At 45.0% G+C, this 21,541-nt stretch overlaps 1 protein-coding gene across 1 annotated transcript; it reads left to right on the top strand.

Annotated features, from left to right (window-relative positions):
* Positions 1 to 13,660: 13,660 nt before the first annotated feature.
* Positions 13,661 to 17,761, top strand: LOC118256883 (purpurin). Its single transcript, XM_035564236.2, has 4 exons — positions 13,661 to 13,777; positions 15,243 to 15,379; positions 16,847 to 16,959; positions 17,346 to 17,761. Exons 1-4 carry the CDS (start codon positions 13,661 to 13,663, stop codon positions 17,759 to 17,761), a joined length of 783 nt encoding a protein of 260 aa, XP_035420129.2.
* Positions 17,762 to 21,541: the final 3,780 nt, after the last annotated feature.

Here is a 21,541-nt window from a genome sequence, read left to right as displayed (position 1 = left end):
GTAGGGGAAGGTGGTTAAGAGAAAAATCCTTTCAGAAGATTACAGGCAGAACAGTGGATGCTGGAATAAAGACCTAAAAATTTGTTATTTATAATCTCATTTTTTTTCCTATTTCCTCTTTCAGTTCCCTGGATTAATGGAGATGCAGTAAGTTGTTGGATCAGCTGGTTGAATGTCTTAGACACCTTTATGCTAGCATGGCAGAGATTTGCTGCAGTAGTTCACATAGCCAGGATATTAAAACATAATTGTTTCTCAAGAAGACTGTTGCATTAGGTGGTATGTTCCAGGGGTGCACATGTTGCCTTCAATGACCACATTCAATGGAGGGACAAGGACCATCTCAGCACTAGCATGGTGGGGGTCTGCTCCAGATTTCCAAAATGGAAGAGGATGGAGTCTTGTTGCAAGCAACAAGCACAGGACCCTGTAGCAATGGGAAATTTTAATTGCCTGACATCTGCAGGGAACGCAACAGGTCGTAGGCTGTCCAGTAAGGTCTTCCATGTTACAGTAGTTCTCTGGTTACAGAGGGTGGCAGAAAGAGCAGGAGGGAGTTTTCTTTTGACTGGAGTCAAGGGGAAGAACTATCAGAGAACTTGAAGGTGGGAGACAGTTTAAGAGAGTGAGACCATGAATTGAGAGTTTGAAATTGGATGTTTTGTTAATCTTGTTAGAAAGAGCATATTACCATATGCTAAGAGTTAATCTTAAGAGATGTGTATAAAAATACCATGAATCAGTAAAAAAATGGAAAGCCAGAAAGGCCAGGATGCAAAATTAGATGAAATTAGGAACATGAAGGACAATGAGCATTTTCAGTTACCATATTGGAAAGAGTAGGGATATCAAGGACAGTACTGAAGGTCTGAAGTGCTTAAAGAGCTACATGAAATAACCTCTGAGCTGTCAATGTTCTTTTGTTAATTTACGGAGGATCTTCTAAGGTTCTGTATTGCTAGAAAAAGTTAGATGTAGTTATTCTTTTAGTAAAACTGAAAAAAAAAAAGAGTTTGAGAATCTTCCATTAGGATGCTTTAAATATAACATCTCAGAAAATACAGGAAAAAAATATATTGTTGTAAATAACTAGAGGAGATAAGAAGTATCCAGTGTGGTTTTGTCAAGAGAAAACTGTGTCCAACCAGCATAAAATTCCTCTATGCCAGAGTAAGACGTCTAAGGACAGAAGGAAAGTAACAAGTGTCACAGCTCTTTGCTTCAGGAAATGAAATGCAAAATAATCTCTCTTAAGGTGAAGGCTTAAATGAAATACTTTAAAGGTAGTGACAAATCTCTTTGGAAGAAGAGGAGCAATTGCTAGTAGCTCACTAGCAATGAAATGTAAAAACTCATTCAGTAGGATTCTCTGCAAAGGTTGTCCTACTGTAAAGCATCTCAGTATTTCCACTGATGGGTGGAAAAATGCGTATTATATTAGCATATATGCCATGGTCAGGTGTCTGTAAATGTGATTGAGCACCATCTTTAAAATAAATTGCAAACAGGTATGGACTACAACCCACAGAGGGTGCATGAAAAGCCCTGCTTATGTGGAACTGTCACCTGCTGAATTCAGGGTGGGCACTGAGCCACTGTCTGAGCTTATCACAGGCTGAACACATGTGAACACTGATGTGCAGAAGGGGATATGCATCTATTAGAAGGAAACTTCTTTTGTGTAACACATTTTACCAACTTGTACAAAATAGATAAGTTACCTGGAAGACTGGGAAAATGTGACCTCTGAGTAAAGATTGAGGTTTGTCATGTCTCTTTTGAGTCATCTCTTTTTTAAACAAAACAGTATATGTATAAATGTATAAAAGGCTACTGCCAAGACAGAGGAAACAGCCTGTTCTTCATGGTCATGAAGGACAGGAGAAGATATCAGATCTGCATTGGAATGGCTTCCACAACAGTGGGAATAGTGAAACACTGAAAGAGATGACTCTCATCTTCTCTTAGATACCTCTAGAAAGAGAGATGCCATCCTTTTCCAAATAAACATGCCACAAGTGATGCACACAAAATGACGCCGGCTTGCTGGAAGAGGTATGGACAAACAACTTTTTATAGGTGGAGGAAATACCATTTTCCTGAGGGCCCAACCTTCCCTCTCCACAGCCTCTTAGGACAGTTAGAAGTAAGGAAACCATTCCTTGGACACCAGGAAAAACTTCCTTGCAGCAGTGTAAGCCTGCCAGATGGGAGTAATTTTTGTGGTTATTCATGATGAAAGCCAGAATCATCCTGCCTTTCAAGACCTCCACCCTAATATCAACTTCAGCCCTTCCTGCATTTTGTAAAACACCAGCTTTGTTTCATGCCGTACCAACAGGGAGGGAAAAGGACTGTGTAAGATCACACACAGTCCATTTTGGATTCTGTTATCCCAAAGGAAGGAAGCTTCCTATCACCTGGATTTTGAGGATGGTCTGAACTTAAGTGTAGCTCTGTGGCCTGACAATTTTCCTAATCCAGTGGGCCTTCCTTGTCCCAGCAGGTCAGTTTTGTGGAAGGAATGTTTCTTTGGGAGCTAACAGCCACTTTCCTGAATTGTTTCAATGCCCAATAAACAGGCTGTGCATCAAAAGATATCTCAGCACAGATCTATGCAGCTGAAGTGTGTGTTCAGGATGCCCTGTGTCTGAACAGAAGGTCCTTTGAGATTGGTACCATATGGTGTTTTCCATGCTTCATTTTTTATGCATAAGCTGACATAACCAGGTTTGGTGACTGTTTTAAGGGGTATAGAAATCATTGTATGCACTTTTGGGTTTTGATTTGGGAGCTGAAAAATTGCAAATGTGGAAACTGTTTTTATTGAATCAAAGCTGACACTCTTTTGGATCTCAACCTGGCAAACTTTTGCACTTTGCTCAGTACAAAACATTCTGTTCAGTGCAAGATAAATGTTTTTGTTTTGAAACATTTATAAGAAAACCAAACAGTATCCAACAGTGACACTCCAGGCTCCAAACAAAGAATATTCAAGTTCTTTCCTCCAGCTGCAGGGCTGGAAACTAAACAGGGCAATAAGATTTTCAGTGGGGAACGAACAAAGGTCCCAAAGTACTTAAGTTTATAGCCACAGAAGAGGACAAACTGAGGTAGCATTGGTTAAGCCAAGCCAGTGCTGCAGTGTAAATGAAACCAGGTAGGGTTGGCAGGTGGGAATCTAAATCATCAGTGCAAAGGGGTGCCAGAGCAACCCCCTTGGAGGAGGATGGACTGATGTACCCAGAATTCAAAGCATGGTTCAAAGGCTGCATGTGTTCTCGAGGCCTTCAGGGAAACCTGTGGTACCGTGGCTGGCATACCAATGATAATTGAGGTGGATGCAGCCTAAGCTTGCATCTGGATAATGCTGTTTGATTGGGCTTAGGCAGACAATGGAGGATTTTGGAGGAGGATGAGGCTGCTATTTTAGGAAACTTGCACTAGGCTCTCACAGCATAATAATATCTGAGCACGTGTGGTTGCACACATTCATTTTTAATAGCTTTAAAACTGAATTGCAGCATCGGCATAAGACCTCCGCCTTATTGGGTGTTGATGGATGTCCTTTACTAGAAACCCCAAACGTTTAAGCTGCCCTGAGGGCTTGGCAGGTAGCTGGGAAAATGAACTGGAGTCCCTTGGAATAAAATCTCTCCCCATTAAACAACTCGTATCTCAGACTCTCGATGGAAAGCTCCAGTTGTGAAGGAAAGCAATCCAGCGGGCGTGATGCGAAGCATACTGCTGTTAGGGACATTTGTGGGACTGTGTCCAAAGCAGACAGAGCTGATAGTACCCATAAAGCAAGAACGGGTGATGGCAAAAGCTGGGGATGATGGGTCTGAAGACGCTTGTGCCCCTCCTTCACGGGAACAGTGTTTTCCTCCTAACCAAGAGCCTGCGGGGTGGGGAGCTGCGGGTGGCTAATTTGATTAGCCATTATCCTTTCAGGATGCTGTATTGACAGCTACACTCAAACCTTTCAGGCTCACTCATCCGTCGGCATAACAAGATTGCAGCTTATCTGATTTACCAAGTAATATTCTCATGCCACCTGCTTGTGTCCAGGAATAAGCCTTCCTGCCTTGGGCTTGCGCAGCCCACTGAGGGTGACAGCCGCGTCCCTCGTCCCTCACCCCTCACCCCTCACCCCTCGACCCTCTGGCACCAGGACCCGCTCCTCGGCCCACAGCCACCCAATTCCCCGGCCCCACGAGGGGATGGCGACCAAAACCTCAGGGCTCCTGCCCAGAAGCCTCCCTCCCGGATCCTCCCGGTCCTCCCCGGCACCTTTAGATGGCACTGCAGCACAGCCCTGCCGCCCCGGGGCCCTGCGTGGCCTGCTGGGCCCCGGGGACGCCCTGCCCAAAACAAGGCAAAACAAGAGAAAACACAAAATTAAAAAAGCAATAGTAAGCCAAAATCAGACAAAGAAACCTCTCTGTGTGCAGAATCTTGCAAAGTTTTAAAATGAATGGCAGTATTTACTCATTTTTTTCCATGGTAATTGCCTAGTGTTAAGAAGGATGTTATGCCGGAGACACTTGACTCAAAGGGAATAGATCTGTGTAAGAGGCTGGCCCTTGCACTGACCAGCAGTCCAGGTCATGTTCTGGGATTTCAAAACTGGCAGCCCTTCCCTTACACTCCATCACATAAGTCAGTTTGGGATTTAGCAGCTCTGGATGATATTTTTTGAGAGAGATCTTTGAGAAAAGGCATCTTTGCTATGCCAGAATACTGGTGGCCAAGCCTTGAGTAAGTCAGTCCACCAAATATGTCCTGGAGACATGACTTCTTGTCTTTGTCCTCCTCGTATCCATCACAAACATGCAAAGATTCTCTTTCTCTTAATTTTAAGGTAAGATGGCTCAATTTAAAAAAAGATCATTACAATATAGCAGAGATGGTAATTTCTTCAATGAGACTACATGGGTCTATTATCTTTCAATTGACTAATTTTGTCCAAAGCTCTTTGAACAAATCACTGAAACTTAAATAAGATATATTACTTACTTGCTCAAATGTCCTGTGAAGCTGAAGAACAAAAAAGATCATTAAACTCTTTGCAAATTCTATTATGTGCACTTTTTTTGTGCAGCCACCTTCCCCAAATACTCTGGGTATGAAATTAGGGAAAATGCAATGTTAGAACAAATGAAACTTTAAGAAGGAACACCAATGTCATGAAGAAGAGAACAGAGATTCTAAGAAAAAAATCAATTTTTGCAGCTGTCTGGAGAACAAGAGGGTAGCACCTCAGATGAGTGAAATGATTGGTGAAAGCATGGCCACAGTGGAAAGAAAAGGCAGAAGATAGGACTGTCTAGCAGAGAAGATATGGAGAAGTGATTCTAAATTCAAGAGTAAAGAAAGAATGAAGAAGATGACAACATAACAAGGAAGAAAAAAATGGGCTAATGAACCAACAAAAGCTGGGGAAACAGCCAAGGACTGAAACTAAAGCAGGAATATGTAGAGCACAGAGAGTACAGTGACTAAAAAGAGTGTTAAAAAGCCAGGAGGGCCATGGGTAAAAGTTATCAGAAAATGGCTACCCGTGCTTCTGGCATCACCTGTTCAGAGAAATCCCTAGGCCTGTCACCAGCAGAGATCTGGGGGATGAAGATGCTTGCTGCATGCCGAGAGGGCTGTCAGGAAGAGGAAAATCAAGGCTGCAGGGGTCCCACAGGGAGTGTTTCAGAGTTTGCTTTTGGCTGCTCAGATGGCAGCAGGTGATGCCATGTAATTCTCACCACAACAGCTCTAGGACAACTATACCAGGCTGGGGAGATGCTCAGAGAATTATATGTTCCAGTGAATTTAGAAAGAGGCTCATGGCATACTGAGGTAATGAAGATGGTAGCAGCTCAGGGACAGGCCTTTCCAGTATGATATGATGGTGCTGGGCACTGGCACGCACTCACAGAAAATGGCTTCACTTTCACTTCATCCCCTACTCCTTCAGTCAAGGAATGTTTAATGTTCGCTTCTCTGTAGGCTGAGGAATGCTTAATGTTTGCTTCCTGCAGCAGAGGTTGATGCAGTGATAATAATAGTATTTTGAGTGGGCACTTGTAACCATCTCTTTGAAGCAATACTGCAATTTCCAGTGTGTCCTTCTTGTTGCTCAGTCTGAAGTGGATGTAAACATGGTCTTTGGGTCAAGTGCATTCAAGTTGCAAGTTTCCAGAGTTGGTAACATGTTGGGACCCTGAGAGTTGACTGGAACCTTCAGACTTCTCTGTAAAATAAATCAATTTGTTACTTGAGTGCCCCCAGCTGACAAGAAGCATGCCAAGGTGAAAATATTGAAGTTTCCTATCCATGAAAGATTTACCCTATCCCAGTTCTTGCAGATTCAAAGAAAATCATCTGCTTAATTAAAAAAATAATAATAAAGAAAAAAAAAAGAAAAAAAAAAAGAAACCCCTCCATAAAAACGGTATTAGCTTAATCATCTTTGATAGCTTAGGAAAACAAAAAGAGAACAAAAAACCCCACCACAGTTATTTTCCCTTTTACAAAGCAATATAATGTAGGCCACCCTTTCCTCCCACAGAGGAAGCAGAGAGAGGAAGCTGAAATGCAGGTGTATGTGAAAGCCTTTGGCTTATTCTCTAGCTCTGTGACTCACTAAGCCTCATGTTCACAACCGCCCTTTCCTTGCAGCACAGAGAAGTCCTCTGACCTAAACCTTTCCTCCTTAGTCTGCTTCCACCTTCTGTTGCAGATGGAAACTGTGTCCTTTAATACTTACTAAGGCCAGGTGCCTGACTAATGGTCTTTGGCCGCATGCACATAGAGATTCCCGTGGCTTTGGTAATTTGTGCTTCTGGTTTTAGCCTTTAAATCCATCTTCAGGGCTGGCATGGACATCCTGTCTTATCCAGAACTGCTCAAGCTCTGTGCCAGCAGTATGTCTTTTGTAAAGCACCTTCAGATGCACGCCATGTAAGGAGCTGTAAATACCCTGTTGGAATAATCTGGAGGCAGCACTTGCTGTCTGCAGCATTTTCATGTTCTACCCTTAGACTGTGCTTTACAGTAGGTTAGAGCCCATAGATTTATTCCTGAATTTTTGATGTTAAGCTTCTTCAATTCAGGAACAGAAGAGAAACTAGACTTAGAATGCTACACACATATTTTGTACCTTCAAGGACATTCGCACGCCTTCTGTCCCTCTCATCTTCAGGAAGCATCCTGGGAATAACTCCAGGGATTAAACAAGCTCCAGTCTGTCACCCAACAGTGCAGTGAGGTGGCAGGCACTGTCTGCATCAAGGAGACAACTCCTTTCCTCCTGTCTCCCCCCAGGAAAAGAAAAACATCAGGCCATTAACATACCCTTAGACTGTCTTCAAGTGCAAAGACTTTAGGCCCAGACAGTTTAATTCCCCTTCTGTTTGCAGATACCATCCTCCTCATCCACCCTGAAAGCGCAGTGCTGTAGTGGGTGCCCTCCATGATCCAGGAGCTGGGGCAGTGACATAAAAATACAAAATGTTGTGGCTTTAAACAGATGTTGCAACTGTAATGGATAAATCTGCCAACATATGCAAATAGCCCAGTTCAGTAGTAGTAAATGTAGACATGCTATGGTGAACAGTCTAGTAGCAAATGCTAGGTGTAATATAATATAAAATAAAATAAAAATAATAAAATATGTATCAACTTTATCTGATGGTCAAAAAGTGTCTTTTTCATCGAGTTTTTGCTCTGGGCTTGGATGGTCTCTTGGTTCTGAGCAGCAAGAGGCCACGAGGGGTACTGTCATGACTTGAAGTGGAATCCAGCAGCTTTATTGATCAAGCTGCCACCATCTTCCACACAGCTGTGAAGAAAACAGGTGATGGCACGAAAACTGATCTGCTCCTTTGGTCAGAAGATCCCTGCATGTTCACATCCCACTTCAGGAGAGATTTAGCCACCTCTGTATTCACTCTGTGCTGCCAAGGCTGAGGGGCTTGGGACAGAGGCTGTAACTTTTTTGACAGAGGCCAAGCCCTCCACATTGTCCCTGATGAAACCACCACTGAGACTGTGCTCTTGAAGCATGAGTAAAGTGAGAAAAGTCCAACCAGGCCTGTTTCAGCAAGGCAGTGCAATTAGAAGAAGAACAAGGCAATGATCATGTTGAATACAATACTAACTGCAATGCAGCCTTGGAAAGGAAGTACACAAGCATTTGGGTCTCATCTGCCTGCTGGCAGCAGGTCTAAGAGAAATGGCCCCTCTAAGGTCACAAGAAGTTTGCGCTAGCTGCAAGGAAAAAGCAAATGTCCCTGCGTGGCTTTCAAATTCAAGTTACACCTTTTTGGTTAGTGGTGTGCGAGGAGGAATGGTGGTGGGGCATAATGCCTTCCCTTCATCCCTTGCAGCCCAGGAATGCAGAGCAAAGGGGACAGGCAGGACGGAGGAGGACAGCCCCAGGGCCAAGCACCCATTGCAGCAGGGGAGCTGAGACTTCTTGGCTCCTCCGTGCCCTCTGTTCTTGCTTGCCAGCTGGGGGGATGCGTGATCTGTCTCTGCCTGGGCTGTGTCATGTGCACAGCAGCAAACAAGCCCCTGGTCTATAAACTACCAGTCAATATGTTTAGCAAGAATGCCATTATCATACTCTGGAAGGGAAAGGTGCCATTCAGTTTATGTCATTTAAAGCAGTGAGGTATTTAAATGGTGCCTTACGAGTCATAAGGCAGTGATTTATGCTGCTTTTTTATCTAATGATGCAACACGCCCAAGAACCTTACCCTTGAATCACAGAGGAACAAACTTCAAGTGATTTTCCCGTCATTGATATTGCACCACTGTCTTTGTAGGAAAAGATCAGCATTTCTGAGCAGAAGTCACGGAAACCGAGAAGTCCCCAGCCAATGGCCTTCGCGTGTTCTGCTGGCACAGGGAAGCCTTGATTCTCCTGCCTCCTGCCTGGGTGAGGCAGTAGGGCAGACTATTGCTGCCCTCTCAGGCCTTGGCAGACCTGGGGTGGGGATATGGGTGCAGACAAGAGGTGTGTAACACCCAAGAAGGAAGCCCTGAATCTGTAACAGCATGAACTGGACCTGAAGCTACAGCAGGAAATCCTCACGACTTACAGTGCAATAACCACCACTGTATCTGTCAAGGGCAACTCAAAATGCACCTGCATATAGTTGTTCACCAGCATGTTGGTAAACAAGCCCACAACTTGATTGCCTGCTGGACAGCAGGGAACTTAAGGCCTGGTGCAGGAGGCTATTTAGAGATCTCAGAATGTGCCATCGGCTGCTGAGCTAGCACATGTTGCTAAATCTGAGCCAGCAGTGCAATTGCAGTAATTCCCAGAGCAGTTTACCCAATGCTTATTCCAATAATAAGGTATAAGAAGGGGGGCTGCTAGGATAGGAAAACCCAAACTGCTGCTTCTGTATTTCATAGGATAGGGCAGAAGATGACAGTAATCATCTCACCTGCACTCCAGTTTTACTGCAGGCATTTCGAGCTACCATCTACTCTTGGGCTGAGTCCCGTAGACTGGACACAGGTTTTATTTGGTCTGAGCACCTCTTACATAAAACAAAAAAACAGATAGTTTTGGTGAGCAGGCCTGGAACAGGCTCTTGGCTATCTTCACTGATAACCAGACCCTCCAGTGTACCTCTGTTTTTATAAGATCCTTCTCATGTTACATCAGATCTAACAGGCCTGGGAGTATACTTAGATGCTTTTCCCCTCTTACTTTTATTTTTCTATGCCCAGCATGAACTACCATAATACTGTAAAAATGAAGTTTAGTTTGATTTTGCTTCCTTCTTTCTCCAAACAGCAGATAATGGAGTGACAGATGTTATGGTCACCAACCAAAATCTTGTGCTGTGATTAGCTATTATTAGCATGTCTATAATCTCCAAGGGATTAAGTGGTCACCTAAGCATGGCTTCAAGTGTCACCTATGTCTCACAGGGACATAAACTAATCTGTTTTGTTGGAAACAGATGAAGTGATAAGTGTTTTAAAGCCCTTCTAATTTACAGTAAACACTGTAGTTCATTCTCTCTCAACTCACCACTTTGGGGTGGAAAAGAACAGTTCTGCGCTCAGATGCTTCAGGGTAAGTTCCTCTGAAAAGCTGGTGGGCACCCAGCCCTCTTAAAGCAGTTCAGGAACTTACTCCTCCTGTCACACAATGCTTGTGGCCAAGCATTTCAAGCATTCTGTTGATCTTCCTTCCACTCCTAAATGTAGCAAGCGCTGCTGGTGGGCAAGATGGGAAGACACGGAGCGTGTCCCAGGGAAACTGAAGTTGGGCAGCACGGCATGTGCATGAGGCCGCAGGTAATGAGCTGTTCCTGAATTAACAGAGCTGGTTACCTTCACACTCGGTGCTGGAGGCTGCCAGCCCTGTGCAGTCCCTTCAGGTACCCCGCTGATCCCCAGGGCACAGTACATATGGCGAGCGGACAGCTGCAGCTGAAGGATTAGTTCGGCAAACGGCCATTTGGCATCTTTCTAGAAAAACAGGCCAAGGGTCCAGGCAGGACAAGGTAGATCCACATTGCCCAGGTCATGAGGCGCCCCGTGCCTTGCTGCAGCAGCTGCGCACGTGTCATCTCCCCACATCTCCAGGTCCCGGTGTCCATGGATAAACCCAGACACAAACAACCAAAGGGAGAAGAAGGGACCATCGCTCATAAAGCTGACCACCCCCAAGTGCTCCGTCAGCTCTCCCCTTCCCACCAGTGCTGAGGAGCAAAGCCCTGTCCTGCTCCTCACCCAGGATCAGGTTTTAGGTACCCACCAGTCTCTAGAGGGTCACTCCCCTGTGAACTTGTCCAGGATGCCTTTGAGGCCACAACACTTTCAGTACCACCGTGTTCTGCTTCCCAGCTCACCACACAGCCTCCCAATCTCATTTTCAGGAGACAATACCTTTGTCACCATTTTGTGGGAAGGGCAATTGCCTGTAACAACAGAAAATTCTGCAGACAGTATTTTAGTAGCTCTCGCAGACATTTTATTGGCAGCTGCCAATACCCTGTGTGTGCATATCTGGGGCAGGGTCAAGTACAGACCTGGTGGTGGTGTTTGGAGATGTGAAGGTGATGTCCCACCAAGTGCCTCTGCACAAGGTCTTCACCACCCAAGGGCCAGGGTGTACTGCTAGCCATGGAGTACTCCTCTGCTTTCTTTCCCTACCACACCACTGGCTATGATTGGCTCCAAAGCCAATTTTTGTTTAATCCAGTCTTTTGTTTTTAACAAAAACAAAAAGCAGACTTCTGCTTTTTTATGTAGGACGTGCTTGTGAAGGGTCTGCTTGCAAAGCAGACACTGAAAGACGATTTCATTCTGCTCACTTGGAAAAACAAGGCACACTCAGTCACTCCACCACACTGCAGATGCAAAGTATCATTGTCTCCATCTAACATGTAAGTGGAAGCTGCACAAAGGCCAAAACAAAGTTTCCCCTGGCAGCAAGCTGGCACTGTCCTTCCTAGTACACACCAGCCAAAGGGTTCTGGGCAAGCAACTGCAAGCAATCTCTGCAACAAGACCAACACACCCAGAAAGCTATACCCTTACTATCAGTGTCCAGGCTGCTGAACAGTACCAGGAGATTCAGAACTCCCAGGGCTTAGTCCATAGCAAATACAGTCACCCCTAGTGAGGATGTCCAAGGCTTCGTGGCACCCATCAGCCCAGTGGGAGAAGTAGCCACCAGTGATGGCAACTCCTAAGTGAGTGTCTGAAGTCTTTAATCTCCATCCAGGTGACCCTGGGTTGGAAGAGCCATGGAGAGCCTGTGCAGCTGGGGAAATGTTTTGATGAGTTTGGGATATTGAAAGAATGGCAGGCAGTGTTTACTGACATTTTTTTTCCTAGCCTAGCCATTTCTGCATTCTTTCTTTATTTTATTTTATTTTATATTTTATTTTATTTTATTTTATTTTATTTTACTTTATTTTATTTTGTTTTGTTTTGTTTTGTTTTATTTTATTTTATTTTACTTTATTTTTCCTTTTGTTCCTTATTGCACCCCCATGGAAAGCAACTAGGAAGAGCATCATGGGAAGGAGAGGGCTGTAACATTTATGTCATTTATGTAACTGGAAATGTTGGCAAGTTGGGAAGAAAGTGTATAAAGATGTTTCACTGTATAGATGTACTGGGCATTCCAAGATTTTGATGTGAATATGAAGGCAAAAATCTTTATTTTTGCACTTCTTGTGTTTTTGTTTGTTTTTGTCTGTTTTCAGCAGATAATGCATAATATCTGTCTAGCAGGGATCATCTTCATTTGATGATGCAGATATTGGAAGTGCTAATGATCTGTCTGTCCCATGGAAGCTGTTAAAAATGAACACATGCCTATGCAGATGGGCATGTATGGTCCATGAGTTTCCGATTAGTGCTCTGTGCTTATTCTCCCAACACGTGTAAGAAGCAGAAAGATTTCAATGAGACAAAGGTGTGGTACAATCACATCAGCAAAGTTATTAGCTTTCTGGGCAGCTTTTTCCATTATGTAAAAGCTGTGTTTGTATTAGTATAGCAGTCAGACCCATCAGTGTGAGGATTACAGTTGGTTTTTACATAATGGATTATCCAGATTAAGCATTTTATTCAGGCACACGAGCAAAAATAACCAATTAGTGACTTTGCAGATTAATTATTTAAAGGCAGCTGGAGGGCAATTGACACAAAACTCTCCTGCTGACTGCATCCCAAAGACTGGTGCAGAGTAGTCTCGGGGATCTCCAGCACCTCTACCCGACAGGTACGTCTCTCCTCAGCAGAAGTGGGCCAGATTAGCATCTCTTGCAGTAGGAAAGTGTAGCTCGTGTAGCAGAAGCTGGGAACAGAGTAGCTGCTTGGGTGTTTGGAATTCCTGAGTTGTAGTTCAGCTTGGATGTTGAAGGCAAGATTCAGGTAACTGTGTTTTATTTTTGCATCAGAACAGGTATTCAGGGTCAAGTACTCTGCAAGAGTGTATATGCTCTTTCTTCCCAAACGCTGGGAAAAAAATATGCTGGGGTATGGATGAAAATGGAATACCCTGGGATGTGAATACAATCATGGCCATCTGGTGGCTGCGCTGCAATGGCAGATCAAGCCTCCAGAAACTGAGTATTATTTGTTATGTTTGTAGGGAAAATAGTGTAAGGGTAAATAACACTAAGATGTATTTTGCTAGGAGAAGCCTGATGTAGTGACAAGAGCTGATCGTAAAGAACACAGCTTTGCTAGTTTCTCAGTGACGTGGGCACTCACTATGAAATAGCATCCTTCCAACCTATGGTATGCTATGCTATGCCGGAACACATCAAAACATTATTATTGTTGTCAATATAAAAAATCAAAAAATTTCAAATTTCTTTCAATTCTTAACAACCTTACCCAGTGTCTGGCTTGATTTATAATGTAAAAATGTCATAATCTGCTGTGCTACTACTGTCAAGCAAAATTTTCTTGCAAAGTAATTGCCACCAAAACTCAAATTTGTCTGGAGTCAGGCTCCACAATGACCAAGCTTCTCGGGACAGAAGGTAGTACTCTATTCAGTGTGGAAGAAAACTAGTTTTATAATGAGGAGAATGTATCTGTAGGTACAGCGTTAACTATCCACATTTACTGCATGAAATAAAGCTCCGCATGTTTGCTTTTGTCTTGCAGAATGAAGTACGCACAGTATGTTTTCCTGGCATCGATCCTCTCCACTATCGAATATAGCCTAGCTCAGACCTGCGCAGTGGAGTCTTTCTCTGTGAAGGACAATTTTGATCCAAAAAGGGTAATTATGGTTACTTCATCTGGTAGATAGACAATATGTAAAGAAACTTCACTACATGAACTGGTTTTCGAAATCATGGGTTATGTTAATCTAAAGGGGTTCCTCACCAAGTTAACTTTTTGCATGCTGTGTCTCAAACATTGCTTCTACAGTTTGCTCATCTTGCTACTGCTTTACCTCCTGAGCACTGTGGTAAAACTGCCCTCACAGGTCAGGGATGTCACACTATTAGACATAATCTTCTGCTAGCTGAAATTCAGTGGAGATCTTGGTTTTGAGCAGTCACAGAGATGAAACAGTTTAGATCCCTATCAGAGACAAAGCCCAAACCGGTACCCTGGGGGACTTGTGTCCACTGCAGGCCATTCCTGGGAGTCGCAGCAAGCTGAAAATTTGGCTGGCTGGATATCCTGTGCACAGGACTTTTGTTTTAAACACAGCACTTAATTTGCCTGTCACCGAGGAGGAAGTATGGGCTAACCTGGTGCAGGACAGGGCCAGTGCCAGCTGTGCCAGTGCCCGTGTTGCTGGACCCCTACCAGCAACACTTCCAGCTGCAGCCTTTGCTCTGCATAAAATTGGTGTTGCTGGAAAAAAGCACATCTGGAGAGGGTTTTTAAAAAATTAAGTTCTTCTGAGGGCCTTGTATTTAGGAATTACGCATGCTGTTTCAGACCTCAGCATGTAATTTGCCAGATTTCGGTACCTTTACTGGACAGTCAAACTTAACACAGCTAATTTCTGCTTTCCCCAGTATTTCTACTGATAATATTAGCTCTTGATGGCATTCATGCCTGTCACTGACCTATTTATATATTCTTTTCATTTTACTAGATATTGCTTTTACATTTTCAGGGAACTATTTTTGTTCTTTCTTTTTTTATTTATTTTTTTCCCTAGGAATTTTCTTAATCTCATTTCATTCCCTCTCAGCTGCTGGTCTCCCCAGCACATCCTTTCCTCTTCATAGTGCACATATCATTTTCTGCTTCACTGGGTAGACCGTTTGAACTGTCAGAGATCAACTTTGGCCCCTGGCAGCCATCAAAGTGGCTCAGGCAGGATGCTAATGCCTCTGTGGCTGCATTTTGGTGTCATCATTGGCACCTTCCATAGAAAAGCCAGGGTTTGAATGGGAACAGAGAACTGGCCTGATTCACGGCAGGCGTTTCAGGGTGGGAGAAGCTTTCAGAGTTGGGTTGCTGTGACAGGCTTGTCTCAAGTGATAGAACAAGTGGATATTGAAATGCAGAGCTGCTAGATCCATTCCTTGGGGCACAGAGGCAAGGGTTTACCACACCGCATAGCAGGACCTGTGTGGGAGATACCTACCCAAACTCAGACTTTATCCATAGGCCAGGCAATGGGTAGTTAGAAGGGCACAGTGTTTACAGAAATGCTTTTTGTTTTTTTTTCTAATCTTACTATGGCGGTTAGTCCAGATAGTAATAACCTTCCACTTTAGTATGCAGGGAAATGGTATGCCCTGGCCAAGAAGGATCCAGAAGGCCTTTTCCTTCAGGACAACATCTCTGCTGAATACACCGTTGAGGAAGATGGCACAATGACAGCATCTTCCAAGGGCCGAGTGAAGCTTTTTGGGTGAGCTTTCTTGACTTTCATCTCTAGCAGCTGTCATGAGGTACGAGAGGTGGGGATAAGAGCACAACATGACCAGGTTATCTTTGTCAAACAGGAAAGCTCAGTCAAGTCTGTACTTTTGAGGTTACACTTTTGAGTCTGGGCTGGTTCTCACCCTGGTTCTGGTCTGGGTCCATCACAAAACTCCTGCGTAACTGCCAGTTCAATTATAAAGTCAAATCTTGAATATGGAGCAGTTAGGTAAGTAAATTGCATCTGAAAGAAGAGCTAGCAAATACTGCAGGTAGATGAGTGCACCACAGCTTTGATTTCACAGAGACGTTCAGGGGATGGACATGAGCATGAGCGAGCATAGCTCTTGCAGTGTTTTCAACACAGTTTTGGATGGACTTCTGAGGAAAACACTCGGTTAACTCTTGGATACCTCTGCAATTCCTGAACAGACACATGGAAGGAAGCTTAAGAGTTTCGCTTGTCAGTCATAGTTTCTGTAAAGGATTACAGCATGCAAAGGGATTAAATAGCTTTCTGGGTATGGAAAAGACAATCTGGAGTCTCCAACAGGCTATCACTACTTCTGTTCTGCATTAACTACCGAAAACTGCCTGACTGCATGTATAATAGGGGAGAGTATGTGGCTGCAAACCTTAGTTTTATTTTATGAGCACAGCACTCCAGGATATTTGAGGCAGGGAAACATATATTTGATATTTGGGTGGAAAGATTCCTGAAAGGACTCTTCAGGGACCAGGTGGGATCTCAAGTCTGCCAGATATTTATTTTAAAAGCAGGGCAAAAAGGAAGCACATCCCTTGTTAGAAAGCAAATGAATATCCTCCCATTGCTTCACAAACCCAGGTAACACTTGCCGTACCATGCATGGGTGATATTCCAAGCAAGCAAGTGCAAACAAGATTCATTAGAGGAAATAAAGAAGACCAGCTCTTCAGGAAGGTACAGGGTCCTCATAGCCTGTGTGAAGGCTTTTGACTGGTTTGGACAGCAGAGAGCCAGCACTTGTTTCTGTGTATGTAACAGGCACCCCTGTGCTGATAGAAGGAGGATTGGGTAAGGAGAGAGCCTCCACCGGGTTCCCAAAGGAGCCCCAAAGCAGATCAGCTCACTCTGCAAGCTGCTGCCAGCAGGGAGTCAAAAAACATCCATCATCCTGCTTGGTGGCTGCCTGCTTGTGCACAAACAGGTGGTCGGAAGCCTGCTGGGCTGCAGGAAGGTCAGAGTCTGGCCCCAGACACATCACGGTGGCACTGCGGAGGACAGGGGAGGCGGGAGCAAGGCACTGGCACTGATGGGGATCAAAAACACGCTGTACTTCATGACAAACAGTGACTTTGCATTAACAACATGCCCTAGGCTGTTGCGCTGAGCTTGGCCTGGTGCTTGCCCAGTCCCCAGTGGGGTGCACCCCACTGGTGAGTTTTGTCTTCAGTCCCCCCGATCTCCTTGCAGGTTCTGGGTGATCTGTGCTGACATGGCCGCTCAGTACACCGTGCCGGACCCAACCACTCCAGCAAAAATGTACATGACATACCAGGGCCTGGCAAGCTACCTGTCCAGCGGTGGTGAGTGAACTCCTCCTGCCTCCTCCCTGGGCTAGCCTGTAGCTAACTGCTGCCTGGATCTGTGCGTTTTCAGCACATGAGCAGGAAAAAACAGTTGAGCTCAGAGTGCACCCAGGCAAGAAACAAGGGATTTTTGTCACTGAAAACCTGAAAAGTCCTAGTCGTGCTAACACTATTAACCAAGGGTGAAAACAAACAAAGCAAGGTGGGGAACCACAAGGACGTGGGACACACCGTGTGGAGATCTGCTGGAGGCGGGGGGTGGCTCTAGATGCTTGGGGAGGCTGCCCCTGCCCTGTGCCGAAGTGAGGCCTCTCTCTGCTGGATGGCGCATGCCACCTTTGGTCTGTTTTGTCCACGGTGACACACGTGCTCTGGTGTTTCAGGGGACAACTACTGGGTGATTGACACCGACTATGACAACTACGCCATCACCTACGCCTGCCGCAGCCTAAAGGAGGACGGCTCCTGTGACGATGGCTACTCCCTGATCTTCTCTCGCAACCCCCGTGGCCTGCCCCCCGCCATCCAGCGCATTGTGCGCCAGAAGCAGGAGGAAATCTGCATGTCTGGCCAGTTCCAGCCTGTGCTTCAGTCAGGTACCTCGAGCTGCTCCGCACACTCGCTGAAATGGCTGCATGGTTGTAGGGGAGGTGACTGCATTTGCCGTAAATGCAACAGAACGGTAACAAGCCAAGTTATATTCATTTGGCAACCTTTTAACCTTATATCTATATCTAATAAGAAAATAGCTTTAAAAGCCAAGCCTATGGCAGGGAGAGAGCCTGTCCTGCAGCCTTAAGTTTCCCTCCTGTAGGAATCCTGTGTGCTGATGCTGGCACACTACCAAAGGAAGATCAGCTCTTTGTTTCACTAGCAGATAGGTTGGGATGCAACAGCCTGGTGTTTCTGGACTTGGACACGTTTGGCTTGGCCACCCAAATAACAGCATCTTACTTCAGGTGTGTGCACTGTCCACCAGAAAAAGGAGGGAAAGCTGTCTGCAGAAAGGAGCACCCTTGCTCTCCTTAGCTCCACCACGATTTGTGTCCTGGGCTGTTGGAATAGCGGAGATTAGGGGCTGTGAGCAGCAGTTCTGACTGTGTCTGCAGGTGGTGGAAGTCAGCACTTGCTCCACATGCATGCAAACAAAGCATGCCTAGAGCCTATTTTGAGGACACTTTTTTTCTGGAGTTGTGGAAGCTCATCTTCTAGCTCATCTGCTGTTCCTGATGTGAGCAGATAAGTTTCCAGGGCTATGCTGGAGGCGGGAATGTCTCTTCTTGTTGGCAGCTTAGCACCCACACCATTTGCACACACAAGGCCTTGCATGGATAAGCCCAAGCCAGGCCAAAAAATCATGGCCATCTGGGACTGGCAAAAGATGAGATGACTGGCACAGAATAATGCAATTTATCCTAATCTTTTACTATGAATCAGCAGTACCCTAGCAATGTGGTAGCTAGTTTCACCTGATACAGAAAGGACTTTACAGCACTTTGCAAATTTACTTACATGGACTGAAGTTTCCTTTTCTTTCTTTGCAGGGGCCTGCTAAAAGCACTCTTCTGATTCTATCCTTAAGCACAGAAACCAGACCCCTTGGTCTTGAAGTTGCCACTCAGCTAATTAAATAAATTCTAGTGTGTTTTTCCGAAAAACACATGAAAATATTGGGGATTTCGTAAACTGTGCAATACAGTATTGGTGTCTGAATTTTCAAGTGGCATTTGTCAATAAATGTTTTTTAAAAACCTGTCTGTGTAACTGCTTTCTGTTGCATGCTGCTGGGGAGCAGGAGGAGTAAGACTGTCCCCCTGGAAGGAGAGCCAGAAGCCAGCGGTGGCCCCAGTGCAGCCCAGGCAGTGTCCCTGGCCTGCACCATGCACACAGCAACACAGCAGCTATGGGGTTCACCTCAGAAGCCCACCCAGTGCATGAGGGCACTGAGGCTCAGGGTAGGGCTTGGCGCAGCGCCGAGGCATGCCTGTGATGTGGCTCCAGCCAGAAGCAGGACTGGAGGATGGTTAGAGGCAGAGCTACCAGCAACGAGGCTCCCAAGGGGCCTGGGCCTGGGCTCAGCTGAGCTGAAGTGGGCTTGTGGCCCATGGGCACAGGGTACCTAGGTGGAGGTCCCAGGTGAGGGACTTGTGGGTGCCCACAGGGCCATCACATACACCGTACCTCTTCCAACATTTCTATCCAGATTCTGAAGAAATCCTCTTGATCATCACCTCTGAAGTGAGACTGACAAGTGATTCTTGCTGCCTGGTAATGTCTTAGGGTTTTTTATGGTACATCTGAATCCCCTAAGAGCACTTCTAATTAGACCCTGACTCTAGAATGCAGTATAACAAAATGTTCCTTTCAGCAACACTGGGCCATTGCTTTAAATGAGCAGCTACTTGTGCTTCTAATGGCATAAACTGTATTTTACTCCCCACTGCCTTCCTAATCCAGTCTCCAGTACCTGAGAGCTATAGAACTGAAATATGTAGCACTGGCAGGCTTTGTGGCTAAGAATTTAATAGATAGAGGGATCCAAAAGAATAACATCTAGAGAGCTCCTTGTGGAAAAAGGGTAACCTGAGTCAGCATTTTTGAAAGAGTTTCCACAACTCGTAGTACAATCAAATTTACTCTGAATATTTCCTATGAATAAAACTGCCAGACCAGAACACACCTAACACCATGCTGAACCCTGCAGCTTGGCAGCAACACAAGGACACAGGGAATACAAAGCTGGACAGCCTCAGCTCTTGAGGCCTTCATAAGGTATGTGGTACAAGGTTTATATTGAGTGAAGAGCTTCAGAGCACCACACCATTGAACAGCTTCTGCAACATGCAAGATCTTATCTACAGCAACCAAAGACTATCCACTGTATCTGTTGGAAGGAGGATATAAAACACTAACTAAAGACTTCTCCAGGGCCAGATACATCATCCTCAGGTTGCTGGGAGGTCTCTCAAGCTTGCTTTTTCCAGGCAGGGCTCCTAAGCCTCTCAGCTAGCAGAGAAACTACGGGATAGAGGTGTTCCTCACTCTTCTGGTATAGAATAGCTACCTTGAAGGGAAGCAAGATGTTGAACTACCACATAAAGCTAAGGACAGAAGCAGAGGAGCAGCACACAATGCAAAAGGAAAACCACACAGATTGAGACTATCAAGTGTCGAAAGAGTATTAGCCTTTTGTGCTGGACTAAGTGCAAGGTTGGTGAATTGATTGAATGTTCACCACTTGTCCACCTCTCCTGTGAGGAAGTATTGGGGTGGAGTTCTGTGAACTTAGGACTTGTATCACAGCTGATTAGACAACACCAGCCTCTACATGAAAGAGCCTGACCTTTGGCCAAGACATTCAAACCAATACTACCAGTCCTAGGGAAGTGGGATTTTAATTGTCTGCAGTTATAGCAGCTGTTTGACCAAGGCAGATGGGGGTTATAGTAAGCCTGATCCAGATGCACGACCAAGCACATCCTCACTGTGCTAGGTATAGTCAGTCCATAAGTTAGGCAGTGAAATCCCTCCTCTGTCATGCAAGATTGTGCCTCCACAGATGCAGAAGGATAGTGGTGATTCTAGAAGAATACACCACAGAGTTGCATGTGCCCCAGGAACCTGCCTTGTCCTTGGACGAACTGGGAGGACACATTCCCATCAGGACCACATGCAGGCCCTCAACATATGATCTGATGAGTTAATAAACAGACCAAAGCTAGCTAACTAGCTCGGATCCATTTCTCTCCATTCACTGCAGGGATCATTAAAGGCTAGGTAAGGTGGCGTAGGTAGCAATGAGTGCATTCTGCTCCAAGCCACACTTCTCTCATTCCACTTAATTCCATATATGATATCTAGGATATGTCTAGAGGCAGACGCACTTCTGTCTGCTGTTTCAGCTGGCTGATAAGAGCCAGGCTATTATTCCTGGTCGTAAGCGTGTGTGTATGTCCCAAGTCATACTTCCCATTCTGCACAGATTTCTACTAACAAGAGAAAAGAAAAGGCTGTTTACGAATGAAAAGGGCTGTTGTTTTGTCCTCAGAAGGTCCTTTGGTGCTGGCAGAAAGGCTATGACTGTGCAACAGCAGGAGGGACACTGCAAGGATTTTGTCCTTCACATGCCAGTGCATCTCCTCCCAGCAAGGACGCTGCAAGTCCTGAGATGTGATGCTAGGATATCACGCTGTGTCAGACCAGTTTTCCTTTGGGCTTAAAGAAGAGTGTCCCAAGCTGTGATAACTGAGGCAATCTATGCATTCAAGGTCCTACTTCAGCCTTGAGACTTTTTATGGTCACACTCCCTTCATGCTTCATTTCTATATAGGGCTGGCACTTGCACCAGTCAGGCTCTTATACCTTGAGAACTGAGGCTTTAATTCACATGATTAAGTGGTTGACATAAGAGTTCTGAGCAGTTTCCAGAACACAATGATCACATGCTGTTTTTACAGGACGTATGTCAAAGATTTAAATCTGGTCTTATTGTGTAGCACAAAACATGGTAACACATCCAATATATACACAACTAGACAATATAAAACATGCCTTCGAAAGTGTTTTCCCTTTGTATTCA

This window comes from Cygnus atratus, chromosome Z (genome assembly GCF_013377495.2).
Source record: "Cygnus atratus isolate AKBS03 ecotype Queensland, Australia chromosome Z, CAtr_DNAZoo_HiC_assembly, whole genome shotgun sequence".
Lineage (NCBI taxonomy): Eukaryota > Metazoa > Chordata > Aves > Anseriformes > Anatidae > Cygnus > Cygnus atratus.
The sequence above is the reverse complement of the archived record's forward strand: the minus strand, read 5'-3'. Positions and strand labels throughout refer to the sequence as shown.

What these genes read in the sequence shown, in the direction of transcription:
- LOC118256883 (XM_035564236.2), top strand. Translation starts at nt 13,661, where the DNA reads ATGAAGTACGCACAGTATGTTTTCCTGGCATCGATCCTCTCCACTATC. An exon ending in GGCCGAGTGAAGCTTTTTGG is followed by an intron (nt 15,380 to 16,846) that starts GTGAGCTTTCTT and finishes ATCTCCTTGCAG; the next exon opens with GTTCTGGGTGATCTGTGCTG. An exon ending in AAGCTACCTGTCCAGCGGTG is followed by an intron (nt 16,960 to 17,345) that starts GTGAGTGAACTC and finishes CTGGTGTTTCAG; the next exon opens with GGGACAACTACTGGGTGATT.